The 15,300-nt window shown below is 41.0% G+C and overlaps 1 protein-coding gene across 1 annotated transcript in view; it reads left to right on the top strand.

The window, feature by feature from the left end:
• The window catches only part of cdk17 (cyclin dependent kinase 17), a 33,057-nt gene that overhangs the window by 3,889 nt on the left and 13,868 nt on the right, over window positions 1–15,300 (top strand). The window contains 4 exon segments of the mRNA XM_010789307.1: window positions 8,871–9,014; window positions 10,517–10,534; window positions 10,537–10,680; window positions 13,566–13,699. Of these exon segments, the coding sequence (XP_010787609.1) occupies window positions 8,888–9,014; window positions 10,517–10,534; window positions 10,537–10,680; window positions 13,566–13,699 (423 nt within the window). The 5' untranslated portion in view covers window positions 8,871–8,887.

The raw sequence follows: 15,300 nt of genomic DNA, 5'->3' as shown, positions 1-15,300 counted from the left end.
CGTCAGTCACAGGCTCTCGTCGAAGGTGTGCGCTGGATGTGCGCAGGGATTGGAGTGCGTCGGGCCCGGCGTGCTCCAATCACAATCTTCAGGGGCGGACCAGGAGATGGCATCCGATGACCTCAGGGCAACCCCACAGCTCATTTACATATCACACAGATTAACATAGTTAAGACGACCAGGAAGGCAGCAGCCGTAACAGAAGGTATACATTACAATCAAAGCACCACCGTCTTTCCTTAAATTATATACAACACTACAAAGACTTCAAAGACCAGGAGCCGCTGAGGGTGTCACCCCCCAAAAGCCTGCAGGGTGGAGGAATATCCACAACTGTAAAGCCTGCTTAAATAAAACAAATGTGGACAATATCAGAGGGATTGTGAAATATGATGACTCTAACATCTATCTTATATTGCCGTGAAAAATGTCCTTTAAATAATTGGGTCTATTCAAGATTACAACAGATCATGATAACGTTAATGTACATTCGCCCACTACTCGTACTTTTTACTAAATAAATAATTGAAACCATCATTATGTAACTCAAAAGAAACCTCGTATATGAGCAGGTTACCATTGAAAAAGAGGTCAATGATCTCAATGGGTTTTCACCTGAATAAATAAAGGTTTTGAATTGAATTGAATTGAAAGACAAGTATATATCACCACTTGAGTTTTGGCCTGAACTTGGCAACAAGGCATTTGTTATGGTGGCGTCACATATCCAAAAATGCTCAAAAAATGCTGATTGAAAGGCACTTTTTGCAAATACAAGGATGCAACTCACTGACAGTTTTACGTCTCTTCCACACAAAAAAACATTGTGACTCAGGAGTTTTTTTTCACAGAGCAACGTCCAGGAACTAGAGAATGCAATTCCTGAAGAAATTGCTTGTGGGAATGCTTTATGCTGAAAAGCTGACGCTGAATTGCTATGCTGAAATGTAATGTGTAAGAAGAAAGTGAAGAATTTAATTTAGATTGAAATGATACATGAACACTGGGGGCTTGAATGTGGGATGAGAGAAGAAAAGAAAGTAAAAAGGCTTGGAAAAGCAGCAGAATATTTGAACTGCAAACTTTTGAACTTACTTGATGGCGAATGATCTGTCGCCATGGCAACGGCATTTGATGACCCTCCATAATACGCTTAGATGTGTTGATGGCTGCATCGTTACCAAACTTGTGAAGTTTTGGGACATTTCGAGCATTTGTACTGAAGTTGTGAGAAAACCGTGTTTCATAGTGAGCATTGTGTTGCCAAGGCAACGGCATTTGAATAAATCTTAAAATTGTCAAATAGATGTCTTCACGGCTGGATTGTTAGCACATGTGAAGTTTGAGCACTTTATGAACATTTTAATAGGAGTTATAGCAATATCATGTTTTACGGGGAGGGATGCGTTGCCATGGCAACAGCTTTTGAGGAAAAACTCACTAACACTACATGTTGAAGGCTGGACCATTAACCATTATCTGAAGTCTGCTGCTCTGAGCATGTCAGTTGGAGTTATGACATCATCGTGTTCTATGACACAGGTGTTTATATTTGAGCTAACGACGTGTCCAGAGATCAAAGGTTTCCATGGTGATATGCAGTAATCAGTGAGAGGAGAGCATTTGCATTGTTCTGAATGAGAGATAAGCCTCTTACATGTGAACGTTTTGTTTAAGAACCGTAACAGATATCGGTGAAATTTCAAAGCGTGAAGCATCTCAAGAACTCTGAGCATCTGAAGTGTGCTTTTTGTGTACTTTCGGGTTAATAATGTGGCCTTTTTGGCAGATTAACTAAAAGATGTGCGGCTGCTGTGGTGGGGAAAGATGAGGCTGAACTTACAATGGGGTTTAATGGAGACATGTTGAAAGTTTTTGTCACTTCATGCCCTCAAGAGGCATTTTGTTTAATTTGTTTGCTTCATTTGTTTTCCTTTTTCAAGCTACGAGATGTTTTCCTACGTTTCTCATGAAAAATAATGTCTCAGGAGTGTAGGGTTTGGGAATTATGGCAGGTTTAAAAATATATATGAAGGCGAATTTCAAGCTGTAAAAATGTGATGAATTATGGGATGTATCTCTGGAATTATGAAAAGTTATGAATGAGAAAAGTATTAGCAATCGATTCCCGACCGAGCTGAACATGTTGATGTTTGAACGGAGTTCCTGCGATGTGGAATGTGGGAGAAGAAGAGGTACAAAATAACCCGGTGGAATAATAAAGAATTTTGTGCGTCGAAGAACATATGGTGGGAATGCTGTATCAGCATTCCCTATAAACTAGGACAAGGTAAATATCGTCACTTCTACAATTTTAACCGATTCTGTTATAAAAACCTAGACGTATGTATGTAACCGGTCATGGCGAAACCTCTTAATCAAATAAGTGAATACATATTTCCTGATATTTCCCATGTCCTTTGTGTGTCTAGATTACGTGCTCAGAGGCATTTTCAGTGCAAAGATATCAGTATATCACCCCAAAATATCTTCAGCCTCATATCGGAAATGTTAAAGGTCCCATGTCATGGCCATTTCCACTGATCATAATTCCATTGTTGGGGTCTACTAGAATAGATTTATATTGTGCAATTTTCCAAACTCACATTGGTTTCTCATACAGCATCTCTGTAGGTAGATGCCCGAGGTGATCGTGGGTGGTTTTCGGGGTCCCGTTCCTCTACTTCTGAGCACAAGTTTCCTCCACCGTCCCGGACTCTTTCTCCTTGTGCGACTTTTTATTCGTCTGTCTTCTCCTCCTCTCCCATTATTATACTCGCTCTCTCCAATTTCAGGCCAACGACACAGCCCGGCCTGCTGGTAGCACAGCGAACCAAATCACCTCACGTAAAATTTCGATACCGTTGACACCCTATGTTGGTTTCCCGTCGATCAAGTTAACAAGGTACGTCGAAAGTCATTTTAGTACTTTCAACAGTCATAGACCGACTTAAAGGAAATAAGGTATCCGAATAAATTAGTCTGGACTCTCTGTAAAGACCCTTTTCGTTATTTGTTTGTAAAACTACAAACACAGTAGTATCTCGAGCAGTCAAGGGGTAGAGAGAGGTGACCTGTACACGGTAGAGGTCGACACACAAACCTAAGTGGTTGGTTTGTAGGTATGTCCTTTTGTGTGTAAGAACACTCCACACACCAAACCACGCAACTTTGGTCTGTCTTTCAAGATCAATTGGTATATGAGCACATCATTTTTGTCTGTTTCCTTCCACATCGAAGAATTGGTGGTACAGCATTTACGCAAACCGAAGACGTTTATTAAACTACCTGTCCAATCAGGTAGGTTAGTGTATGGATTAATCAAAACCCTCACCACGGGGAAAAGGGTTTGTCAAATGTTACCGCCGAGAGTCTACCAAGACACACAGTGATGGGTCTAGACTGGGGACGGGCTAGACGTAGACGCGTAAACGCTCTACCAGGCGGTATAAACTGTTGATGTATGCCGTTGAGGATTATTCTGTGATTTGTGTCACCGCAACCGTTTCAATCTTTTTATTGTGGTTTTTGGCTGTTTAATATACGACTTGCTCTCTTACTTCAACCACAATATGTTTGCACTGAAGTGATAATAAATTGTTGAGGAAATACCCAGTAAAATAACCAAATTCATGTACAGTCTTATTCAACTACTTTTACCTAATTGAAGCAATCTGTCGATAGTATGACTTCTTTATAACTGACACTTACATCCGTTATAATACCGTAAGTACTAAATATAGATTAATGTAATTGAACCTTACAGGAAGTATAAATAAAGTTTTTTTTATTTATGTTTTTAAAACATATCTATAGGCTCTGTGTAAATACTGTACGTCTAGTTTAGCCCGTCGGGCAGGATCTGGCGAGTTTCAGGATAAACTAACGGCATACCTCAAAGGCGTTACTCCGCCTGGTACGAACGTGTACGCCCGGTCACGTACCTAGCCGTCCACGTCTAGCCCTATCTGTGACCCTTTGGTTCGGGGTCGGGAATGATTAACAAGACATAAATCTGCGTAATTCTTGGTTTTTTTGTCAAAAAGGTACTGTTATTTAACTCTTTTTCCCGTTTGTTTAGGGAAGGTAACTAAATACTGACTGGTCTCTCCGCCCTGTATTATTCCTTTTGAGTTCAGAAACGAGAACCCAGGTGTCAGCCCTTGAAAAACTTAATGTCGGTGGTTGAAAACCCGAAGTACGCGGTGCCGTTTGAGAGTATCCTTATTGTTGTTTGGTCGGAGCCTCGACATGCTCAAGGAGAGAATTTGTAGGTACCCACGCTTGTAGACCAACGACAGATATAGGTTTGTACTTTTCGTTACGTGTATGAAGTTTACTTCGACTGGACAACGTCTAATCTTGATCTGTGGTTTGTCCATCCCAATCCCATATGTCATGCTACTCCGATTTTTACGTCGTAGAGTTGTTGTCGACCTAAGGACGCCGTCTATGGATGTAGTCATACTTTACGTTAGTGGTTCGAGCTGGCAATGCTTACTGTGTAGTGTAAATCGTGGTCTTTACCTGTGTCTACTAAGGACCACAGGGAAAACAACTGGTTTTCTGAATGAGAAAGACATCTTTGTGTCTTGTAAAGTGAAACAAGGAGAAAACAAAGTTAGCGTAACTTTTGTAGGAATAGTTGTAATAATTTCGATAAAGTGTCGTTAGTGGGACGCCCGGTCAGTTCGCTTCGGGAAAAAAATCAAGGAAGTTCTGTTTTGTTTCCCCAGAAGTCACCTTCGCGGGTGACCGTCGCCCGTTCAGTTCGTGACTCGAGACAAACAATATAGAGTAGCGACGTGTTGTGTAACGAACACTGACATGGGGCGATCCCGGAGGTCGACTTTACCCGAACTTTACGACTAGTCTCATAAATTCCAGGGTTACAGTACAGAAAGGCCAAGTAATGGGACAGGGGAACCACACAATATTCAAAAATACGTCGTGTGCCAGGGCGTCTCAGTTTTGGGAGTTTATGTGGGACATCGCTAATTTTGAGATTGTGTCTTTTATGGGGAGGTTTTGCGCACCTCTATGCAGTGACAGGTAACTAAGAGGCCCATGGCTACTACAGTACGCAATGGGCCGTTGGTTTACCTGGTTAGGCACTCGGCAATGCATGCAGGCGCCTCGGCATGCAATTCGGAAGGCGACTACCAGGTTTAACTGGTTAGGTGCCGAGGAGTGTGTGTGTGAGTCACGTCGTCGAGGACTAGAGAGGAGGGACCGAACGTCCTCTTTGCTGTCACCCTAGCCCGCTTTAAGAGAGACGTCTGGGTAAGAGTGTCACAAATGTTGGGAAAAGATGGTTATGTTCGGTGTGAATAAACCAAAAATGAGCCGACACTGGAACACACGCAAGTCCCCACTCAACCTACACAAAGCGACAGCGATTAGTTCTTCGGTGTGGAAGGGTGCCTCGGTCGCACTAAGTGTTGCAGGGCTGGTAGTTCGTGTGACACGAGTGTCCCTCCCACACTCCGCCTTTGACTAACCTCGAATGTTGCTCGGGAATTTCCTATCTCACTTTAAGTCACCTTTNCAAACGAGAGCAACAAGCGAGAGGCATCCGCTCACACAGCAGAGCCTCCAGAGTGATGATTGTCCCCAGGCTTTGTAGTCATCTCCAGCAGGTGTGCGCGGCGCACACCTGCTGGAGATGACTACAAAGCCTGGGGACAATCATCACTCTGGAGGCTCTGCTGTGTGAGCGGATGCCTCTCGCTTGTTGCTCTCGTTTGTGTGCAAATGTGTAAACAGTGGTTAACTTGTGTGGTCCGTGTTGAACAGTGTTATTGTGAGTAGTTGTGCCTCGATTAGGTTAGTATTGTTTGGTTAGTATTGTGTGATAGTTGTACTTTGCCTCAGCTGTGTTTTTTTACCACTTTGACAGTGAGGGTTTTAGTTTCTATTTAGTTCGTTATTACCTATTTCTTTGTATGTAAACAGGCTCCTTTTGTTAGAGTCCTTTCTTTGTTTACATTTAAGCATCTTTGAGTTTCATGAAAAGCGCTGTAAAAGTCCCATGTATTATTATTATTTGTTTGTTTCTTAGTTAAGTCGGCGCCCTTTTGGCCCTTTTGTTTGTTCCAGCTGTGTGCCTTCCATTTTGTTTACCTCTGCTATTTAAAATAAACCCTTTTATAATTTTACCAATTCCAACTGGTGTGTGTTGCATTTCCTCATCCCTAGTGGGGACGTAACACCTTCAAATAGGGGAAACTCTATGTGATTGCAGGGNCTGTTTTTGGTGTTGCAAATAAAGTGCCGTGATTTTTGGAAACTTTGAGCGTCTCTTTTTTAACTTTCCTGTTGCGGCCAACGGGCCGGTCCTAACAAGGCTGCATGCCTTCCATTTTGTTACTCTGCTATTTAAAATAAACCCTTTATAATTATACCAATTCCAACTGGTGTGTGTTGCATTTCCTCATCCCTAGTGGGGACGTAACACCTTCAAATAGGGGAAACTCTATGTGATTGCAGAGATGTAAGTCAGCCGGAGGCAGTAAAAACATTATGTTCACCTGTGATCATAAAACCAGACATTTGTCACTCAGGAAGAATCAAAAGAAAGCACCGGTGCAAGTTCAGGTTTCGCCTTGTAGCATTTAATTCAACCACTTTGATGATCATACTGTATTATTCCCTTTCAAAGGAAACTGTGATTTCCCTTTTGTGGTCTAGGTGGATCTTTAAAAACAGTTTACCAATATATAGTTTAATTATTTAAAATAGCTAAGTAATATACTAACAATGCTGGCTAAAGTAGTTTTTCTTTTGAAGCAGAGAGCTAAAGTTAAGTTTTTTTAAAGTTAAATTAAACCAGAAGTTCAAAATAATCCAAAAGGCGGGATTCAGCTATGAAAGAGTATAAGAGCCACTGAAAACAAAATAATAATAATAATAATAATAATAAAGTCATAATATTCAGAGAAATAAGTTACACTTCAATAAGTCACTCAGAGTCATGTGGACTTCCTGCTGTATGTCTGACAGCTCTGTGTCGCTGACAGACTTATCAATGGGGAGTTGAAGCGTTTCAGAAATGGAGAATGGAATGTTGCTAATGGTTTAGCCTCGTGAGCTAACGTTAGCCTCACGTTAATGTCACAGTTGAAGCGGCTTAGCAGTTAGCGCGTGAAATACCTGCACCGAACAGCCTTTAATGTCTCTCTCCCTCTGTCTGTCTCTGTCCCTCTCTCTCTCTCTCTCTCTCTCTCGGCATCACTGTACATTCCTGCAGTCACTCTGGTGATTTCATGGCCCTTAACCAAACACAAAGACTCTGTTATGGCTCTGAAATAATTCTCTCTTTCTCTCCCATTCCTTCTCTCCCTTGTCATCTATTTCTTCCTCTTCATATTCACACTTTCACCCACACATCCTGTGTTTGTGAGTGTGTGTGTGATGCTGAAAAAGAGTGTGACAGTTCTTCCTCTTTTTGTCTATCGATGTTTGCGCTGCTTTTCACAAATACATACATTAGGATACGGTAAGAATGGCAATATATTTAAGAATTTTGGAAAACTGTCATATTATCAAGAACACACCATCATATGCATTAAGTCTCGGCAACAAAAATGTATAATTTTGTGTAGTTATGCTACTTCCTGTTTCAGTTTACGCTGTTACATTGAAGTTTAAGATAGATTACAACACTGCCTTAAACACAACACCAAAGGAAATACTGCTGCCACAAATTATCCTTTTTAAAAAAGAAAAAGGCAAGTTATTTTTGAGAATCAAAAACATGTCATGATACATGTTTCTTACACACACAAAACACTAACCCTAACCCAAACTGAGGGACACATTATTAAAACAGCATCACCAAATAACTATCTTTACACACACACACACACACACACACACACACACACACACACACACACACACACACACACACACACACACACACACTACATTACATGTATCTCTTTGTTAAGATAAAACCAGGCTCTGTTACACTCCTCTGTAAGGGAGACAAAGAGAGCTTATCTCCCTGTGAGTGTGTGTTAGTGATGGAGAGACTGTGTGTGTGTGTGTTGTGTTTTTTCTCCAATGTACTCATTTAATTTGGCATTGCAATTTCTTACGAGCTGCAAGCTGATAGCTTATTATGTGTATGAGTGTGTTCCTTGGCGTGTGTGTGTGCTGTAAGGGCCAGCATGACATACGTCCGCTTTAAAAATGTCCACACAGAGGTTAGTGGACGGCAAAACAAAAACACTTTGTGGAGAAGAAGGCAATATTTTTGAAGAGCGCATTAAATAATTCAAAATTGTACTTTAGTGGGTGTTTGTGTGTGTGCTAACATCCTTCAGATAGACTGTAAAATAGGAGAGATGGTGTCGGCAGGGGTCAGTTAGCTTTGCGCTGAGTGCAGGGTGGGATGGGTGGAGTATTTTTTGCTGCTGCTTCCCTTTGTGCACACACAACCACTCACACACTTGCACGGGCCGCTAACACAGCGACACAATGAGCAGGGCCTGGCTGGAGCAAGGTGTTTCCTGTGACCTGAATGACTGCTGCGTCACCACAAACAACACTTGTATGAGTTTGCAGAAGTGGATGTGTGTGTGCGTGTGTGTGTGTGTCTGCTAACAGATTTGACTCTCTCCTCCTTCAATTTGCCTTAATTTATTTCTCCTTGTATGAATGTGTGAATGTGAGTGTAATGTTCATCCTTTATTCATGTATTCCAGTGTTTGTGCAGTGAATGAATATTAGATTAAAAGCAGCTCTACATTATTCATGAGCTGAGATATTTTGGATTGTACAGATACGTCCTGAATCCCACTCCTGCTTTTTCAGTCCATTTACTGAGCCTTGATGGTATTTATGCGTTTGTGTGTGTCCCACAGGCTGCACTTGCCCTGCTATGGAAAAGATGAAGAGAATAAAGAAGCGCCTTTCGTTAACTCTGCGCTCCAGTCAGACCATCGACGAGTCTCTGTCTGAGCTGGCCGAGCAGATGACCATCGAGGACGGCGGCACCAAGGACAATGGTAAGAAATCAACGGATCTGGTATGCATTTTGAAAACAAGTCTGTATAAGAAAGAAATTGTATACACAGGATGGACATTTTTGCTTAGAGTCTCTGGTGTATTCCAAGCAGCTTATTTTAATGTAGTTCTTTTTTATTTCTTTTTTATAATTTGTATACATATATATTATTTTATTATTATACTATTTATTTTATGTATTATTATTTCGGTGTTATTTTTTCCTTCATTTTTTTATTTGTATTATCTTTATTAATATATATATTTTATATATATATTTTTGTAAATGGTATTATTTGGGTGTATTTTTATTATTTGGGTGTATTTTTATATACATAAATAATCTGTTATTATTGTTATAGTATTTTAATTTATTATTATTTGGGTGTTTTATTTTTATTTAATTTATTTTTATTTTCCTTTTGTGTAACTCGGAAAACAAAGAAAAATGGTGGGCAAAGCATGTTAAAAACGAATTTGCCCCTCCTTTAAAAAGCTACAACCAATGTTCTCCAATATTGACCCCGTATGAGGATTTGTCTGTCATAGCCAGTGTTGTGCTAGTTACTGAAAACCAGTAACTAGTTACCATTACTTACTAGTTACTTCATTTCAAAAGTAACTCAGTTACTTTACTGATTACTTACATCAAAAAGTAATGCGTTACTGTGAACAGTAACGCATTACTTTTCCCTGTCTAGCAGTCCCTCGGTTAAAATCCAGCCGCTGCTGCTTAGGTGGAGGTGGAGTGGCGTCAGATGACTCTGGGTCTGTGGTCTTAGCTACTAGCTTCGTCCCAGCATGTTGTTTCTGCAGATGTTTCAACAGATTTGAATTGCGGTTTTGGGCAGTAGATCGGATCTTTGACCCGCCAAGACACAACTTACATTTAACTAAAACGTTCTTTTCTTTGTGCTCGACAAAAGTGAAATAGTGAGAATATCTCCAGGCGGAGAAACTCGACTTGAGCTCCGCCATGATAGTCTTGTTAGTAAACACAAACACGCCCACAGCGTGTCTCCGCATGTGACACAGGAAGTATCTAAGTACATTTACTCAAGTACTGTAATTAAGTACAGTTCTCATCTCTGTTCGCCTCGCTGTTGGCGTCGCTAACCAACGTCTGGGAGCCGAGACTATATAAAAAAAATAACGGAGTAACGCACCATGTAGTAACGGTAACTGAGTTACTGAATTTAAAAAATAATGAGTTAGAGTACTAGTTAGTGCCAAAAATAACGGCGTTACAGTCCCATCACTGGTCATAGCGGGGAAGCAGCTACAGGACAAAGAAGGAAAGAGTGCAAATCTAAATATTAAACGAGAGCAATGACACATCTTTAAACTCAATTCTTGTGTACGTAAAATTTGAAATGGAGAAAACTAACAATATATTGATTTAACATGTTGGTATCCGATTTTGGTTATTGGAGATTTGTGATGCATCCTCAGATCCTTCGCAGTTTTTGGAGCAGCAGAAATGATGCGACTTGTTGTGTTTCAGAGCCCTTCATGAGGAACGGCGCCCCCCCACCTCCCACAGCATGCACTCCTTCCTGCACCGGTACACCGGGTCCTTCAAGAAGCCTCCACTCCGCCGGCCGCACAGTGTCATCGGCGGCTCCCTGGGGTCCTTCTTGGCAATGCCACGCAACGGAAGCCGCCTGGGTGAGACACACTGTTCACACTGTTCACACACACACACACACACACGCACACGCACACGCACACACGCACACACACAATAGGATGTGAGTAGTGAAAGCACAGATGGCATGCGGGAACAAACAGGAAACGTGTCATGGTGCAGAGATTTCCGTTCGACGACATATATAATCGGAAACGTGCTCCTGGCCAGTGACTTGGTTTATATCCTATTAGCCAGTCGGACTGTCTACCCCCAACGGACAGCTGGATGGGGGGCGGGGGTTTAAGCCAAACATGACGCAACTGATTAATCACTCTCGATTCGTAGCTGTGAGTCTCAGCCTAAAGGCGACAAGACAATATGATTCATAGGACAGTATGAAACAGAGAAGCAAAGTGTTGTGGCGATCCAAATCTACCAGAATAGGTAGAGCTTCACATTTGAAAGTCACTTGCAACTGCTACTTAAAAACAACAAAATATCCTGTTAGAGGGTATTCGTTTTGATTGACAGTCGAAGATCCCGGAGTCCAAACCGATAATCGTCAATAAAAATACATGGTTGAACTCAAGACCAAAGTAGAGTTCCTGTGTTTAGCTTACCAACTTCTTGGTGAAACCCTGAAGGGTTATACACAGGGGTGCATATAACTGGTACGCATGCGCGGCAACAATCTGACATGCGTACCGTCACTTCTGTCACAAAGCGCAGAGGGCTTCATCAAATAACTTTGAGTGGAGCCAGAAGTTGGAGTACCAAACACTGACTCCAGGTACTCATCTGAGTAACTCACTGAGAAAGTTATGTGCACCCCTGGTTATACATGAAATGATTTCTAAATGGTCTGTGCATAGATTTCAGAAGTGTCTGAGTGGCACACAAAATAACAGGTTATTTTCAGATCCTCACTCAAAAACGTCCCCTTGGTGCCTAAAGCGTCTCCATTGTAGACCTTTGTTTACTTCCCTAACATAGCGACATCACTATGTAACACTCACGCTTCTATTGGCTAATACTCCAACACATTGTACATGATAGACTAAGGGGTGGGACATCTCTAAGCGGTTGACTAATCACAACAGACCCTTCCAGCTAACCAATCAGAGCAGACTGGGCTCTGGTTTCAGACAGAGGGTGAAAAGAGGTGCTGCAGCACGATGAGTGAAAAAAAAACCTTTTTGAACATTAAAGCATGGAGACATGACACAGTAGAGGCACAAAATACAAGTATGAACCTGAAAATGAGCGTAAAAGGGCCCCTTTAAAGCAAACACTGAGTCTTAATCCTATTATTACTCATTTTCAAATTGGCAATTTTTTTTCAGATTGACTGTTACCTTATCTATTTAAGAAAAGTCTCAGGTGTTCGATGTATAGTCATCATTGCTTTCCCAGCCTATATGATTACATGTTTGAAGGCAGCGACACACTAGAAGACCTGTTCTGGACCCTGACCTAGATAGAGGGACTTGGATCAGAAAACAGGAAGGTTAAGTAGGACTTTGATGAACCACATACTGCTGCTACCCTCTGTGTACTTATTAGCAAAGCTTCTACTGTAGATACAAGCAGAGAGAATGTGTCAGTATAAAACAATAAAAAAAACTGGTGAAGAATCAAATTCTCAGAAGTTTTAAGGGAGAGGGAAATAGAGGCAAGAGAAGATAAGCAAAAAATAAAACGAGTTAGTGCACTAGAAAACAGCTTTGGGGCTTTTTGAAAAGAGGGAATCTGGTTTGGCTGTTAGGGCAGAAAGTGAAAATATTATTTGAACAGAAAGAATTTAGGAGTTTTTGTAGGAAATGAGGAAATAAATAAAGTAGCGCGACAGAAGTATGAAGAATGTGAAAGTGAAAGGAGCTTGACAGGAGAAAGTAGTAGGACAGATGCAGCTTAGGAGACGAGGCACACATGTTAGAAACACACAGGTAGCAAAGGAATGTATTAAAGAAACAGGGAGAATCACAACAGCACATTCCTAAGAAAACCTGCATATGAGATAAAAAGATACGAGCCAAGGAGAAGTATGTGGATTGAAAGGGAAAGACATGCAGAACAGGGAAGTGAAAGAAAGGGCGACGGTTATCTGAAGATGGGCAAAAACATGCAAATGAGAGAGAGAAACAAGTGACAGAAAATCAAGAAGGAAAGCGGGGCGAGAATAAGAAAATGACCACAGAAAGAGGAAGTAGATATCACAGTGAGGCTCCTCATGTATCAAAGCAACACAAATTCTAAATGTTAAGGCTCAGGATGTAGATGGCCATCGTCCAATCAGAAGCGGTTCAATCCCCAGTCCCTCAGTCAACATGTAGATGTATCCCTGGGAAAGATACTTGACCTCAAATACCGTGTGTGTGTGTGTGTGTGTGTGTGTGTGTGTGTGTGTGTGTGTGTGTGTGTGTGTGTGTGTGTGTGTGTGTGTGTGTGTGTGTGTGTGTGTGTGTGTGTGGGAGAGCAGGTAGCACCTTGAATGGTAGCCTGGTGAATGCTGAGTTGTGTATATAAAAAGCGTTTTGAGGGGGTCGTATATATTATTTTACAGACCAAATGGTGGATGGATTCATTGGAAAATAATTGAATCCATTGTACCGCACATGTGAAATCCACAACCCTTTATGTATACCTATCCAGAAGAAAAGGAAGGCTTCTGTTTCAACACATAAATAATGAAAATATGGTAAAACAGAGTTGGGATATTACTGAATAAGTCTTCATGGAAAATGTCTCGATACTTTCTTACTACTGCGTCATTATAAACTACTGTGATTGTAAAGGTGTTACCGTAATATCAGTCAACCAGACAGACTGGTTAGGTCAGATTTGAATGAAAGAGACACCTTAATGCAGATTTGTCCAATATTCCTTTATTTATTATTCATAATCTTTGTCATTGTGTTTTTAGATATCGTGCATGAGAACCTGAAGATGGGCTCCGACGGGGAGAGCGACCAGGCGTCAGGGACGTCTTCAGACGAGGTGCAGTCTCCCACCGGCGTCTGTCTGAGGAACCGCATCCACCGGAGGATCTCCATGGAGGTGAGGCTACTCATGCACACAATCACTCAGAACAGCTGACTGCACTCGCCCCTCGGCCTCATGGGAAATTTGAATGTGCCTTTCAAAATCCTGCTGGCATTGAAACACCTGCTCAACTTCAGATCATCAATCATAGTTTCGTCTACTTTACCGTTATGCCCTTTTTAAACATGTTTAGTATTTGTAGTGAAGTACTAATATACTACACAGATGTTACAGAAGTCTCCATACCCTCCTCTTCATCATTTCCATGATGTTTATCATTTCAGGCTCCTTTTTGTTTTTTAAATAACAGCAGCTGCTTTCTAAATACCCAAAGCGTCTCAGATGATAAATAGACTTCAGGGACCCATATGGTACGCTAGACACTTTTACAAGCTCAGCAAATACAATGGGAACATGAGCAACATGTCAGGTGGCTCACATTCCTGCTACTTTTCTAATTTCACAGTGGCTTTGACTATTCAGACACATTCTGGCTGCGAGCCACCATGAATTTCTCAATCATCGGCTATATTGTGTCATACAAACCACCATTATATAAGCTGAGAAATAGTGGTGAATCTCTTTTCTGCTAATAACAAATGTTAGATTTTGGCTTCACAATGAGTTCCAATCAAATCATCTTCATCCTTATAAATATTGAACCTGAGGGTACTTTGAATAGGCATGAGCATCTTAACCTTTAGGCTCATGCCCCCTGCTGGCAGAGGATTGACCGTGACATACTGTATACAACCATTAAGTCATTCTTATTAATATTGTAAAACAAATATATATATATATATATAACAATCTTAGGGGGACCCATCTAGTGTTTAATACCCATGTACCCACATCACCTCCATTATCATAGCCATGTTTGTCCAATAGCTTGATTTGTTGAAAAACTGTACAAATATGTTTGCAATTATGCTAATAACCATAATTTATGATTATTGGAGCCAAATATAGAGTTGGTTTTAAAGACATGTCAAATCAAATCAGCTGGACCCAAAGGTTATATTTAAGCGTTTTAACAATGAAATGAATATCAATGAATTCGCCTTTGACAAACCTTTTGATCTATACTTTCAAAACGTTTTTTTACTTGGGTGACAAAGAGTTCACAAATGACTTTTAATAAAATAAAATAGAAATGCTGAGAGGACAGACACCATTACATAATGAGAGTTTAATTTAAACCCCTCTGTTGTCATCAAAGCTGTTCCCAGAGCAGCGTTGTCATAAAGGAAAAAGCACTGCTGTTTATTTCTGGAGATGCCACGCTGACTCCAACAGATGTGCTCTATTTTTAATCCACTCGTCTTTATTTTTCCCTCATCAGATGTTGTCTCATGTTGCTCCTAGAATAGATATGGTCAGTGACCCTCGAAAAGATATGAGCCCAGTGATATTGACAATGACGGCTTGTGTTGTGAGTGCAGACTGAGAATAATATATATTACTATTAATAGACAAAATGGCCGATCGTTTTGTCTTTACTCCTTATAGAATAGAATAGAATTGGAGGGATGAAACCCCTCTTTAATGGAGGTGAACTGGGACCTCTCCAAGTAGCAGTCCACACTCCATATTTAGGTCTGTTCGGGGACTTGAAC

This window comes from Notothenia coriiceps, unplaced genomic scaffold (assembly GCF_000735185.1).
Source record: "Notothenia coriiceps isolate Sejong01 unplaced genomic scaffold, NC01 NC01_scaffold00032781, whole genome shotgun sequence".
NCBI classification, from domain to species: Eukaryota; Metazoa; Chordata; class Actinopteri; order Perciformes; family Nototheniidae; genus Notothenia; species Notothenia coriiceps.
This window is presented reverse-complemented; position numbering and strand designations above follow the sequence as displayed.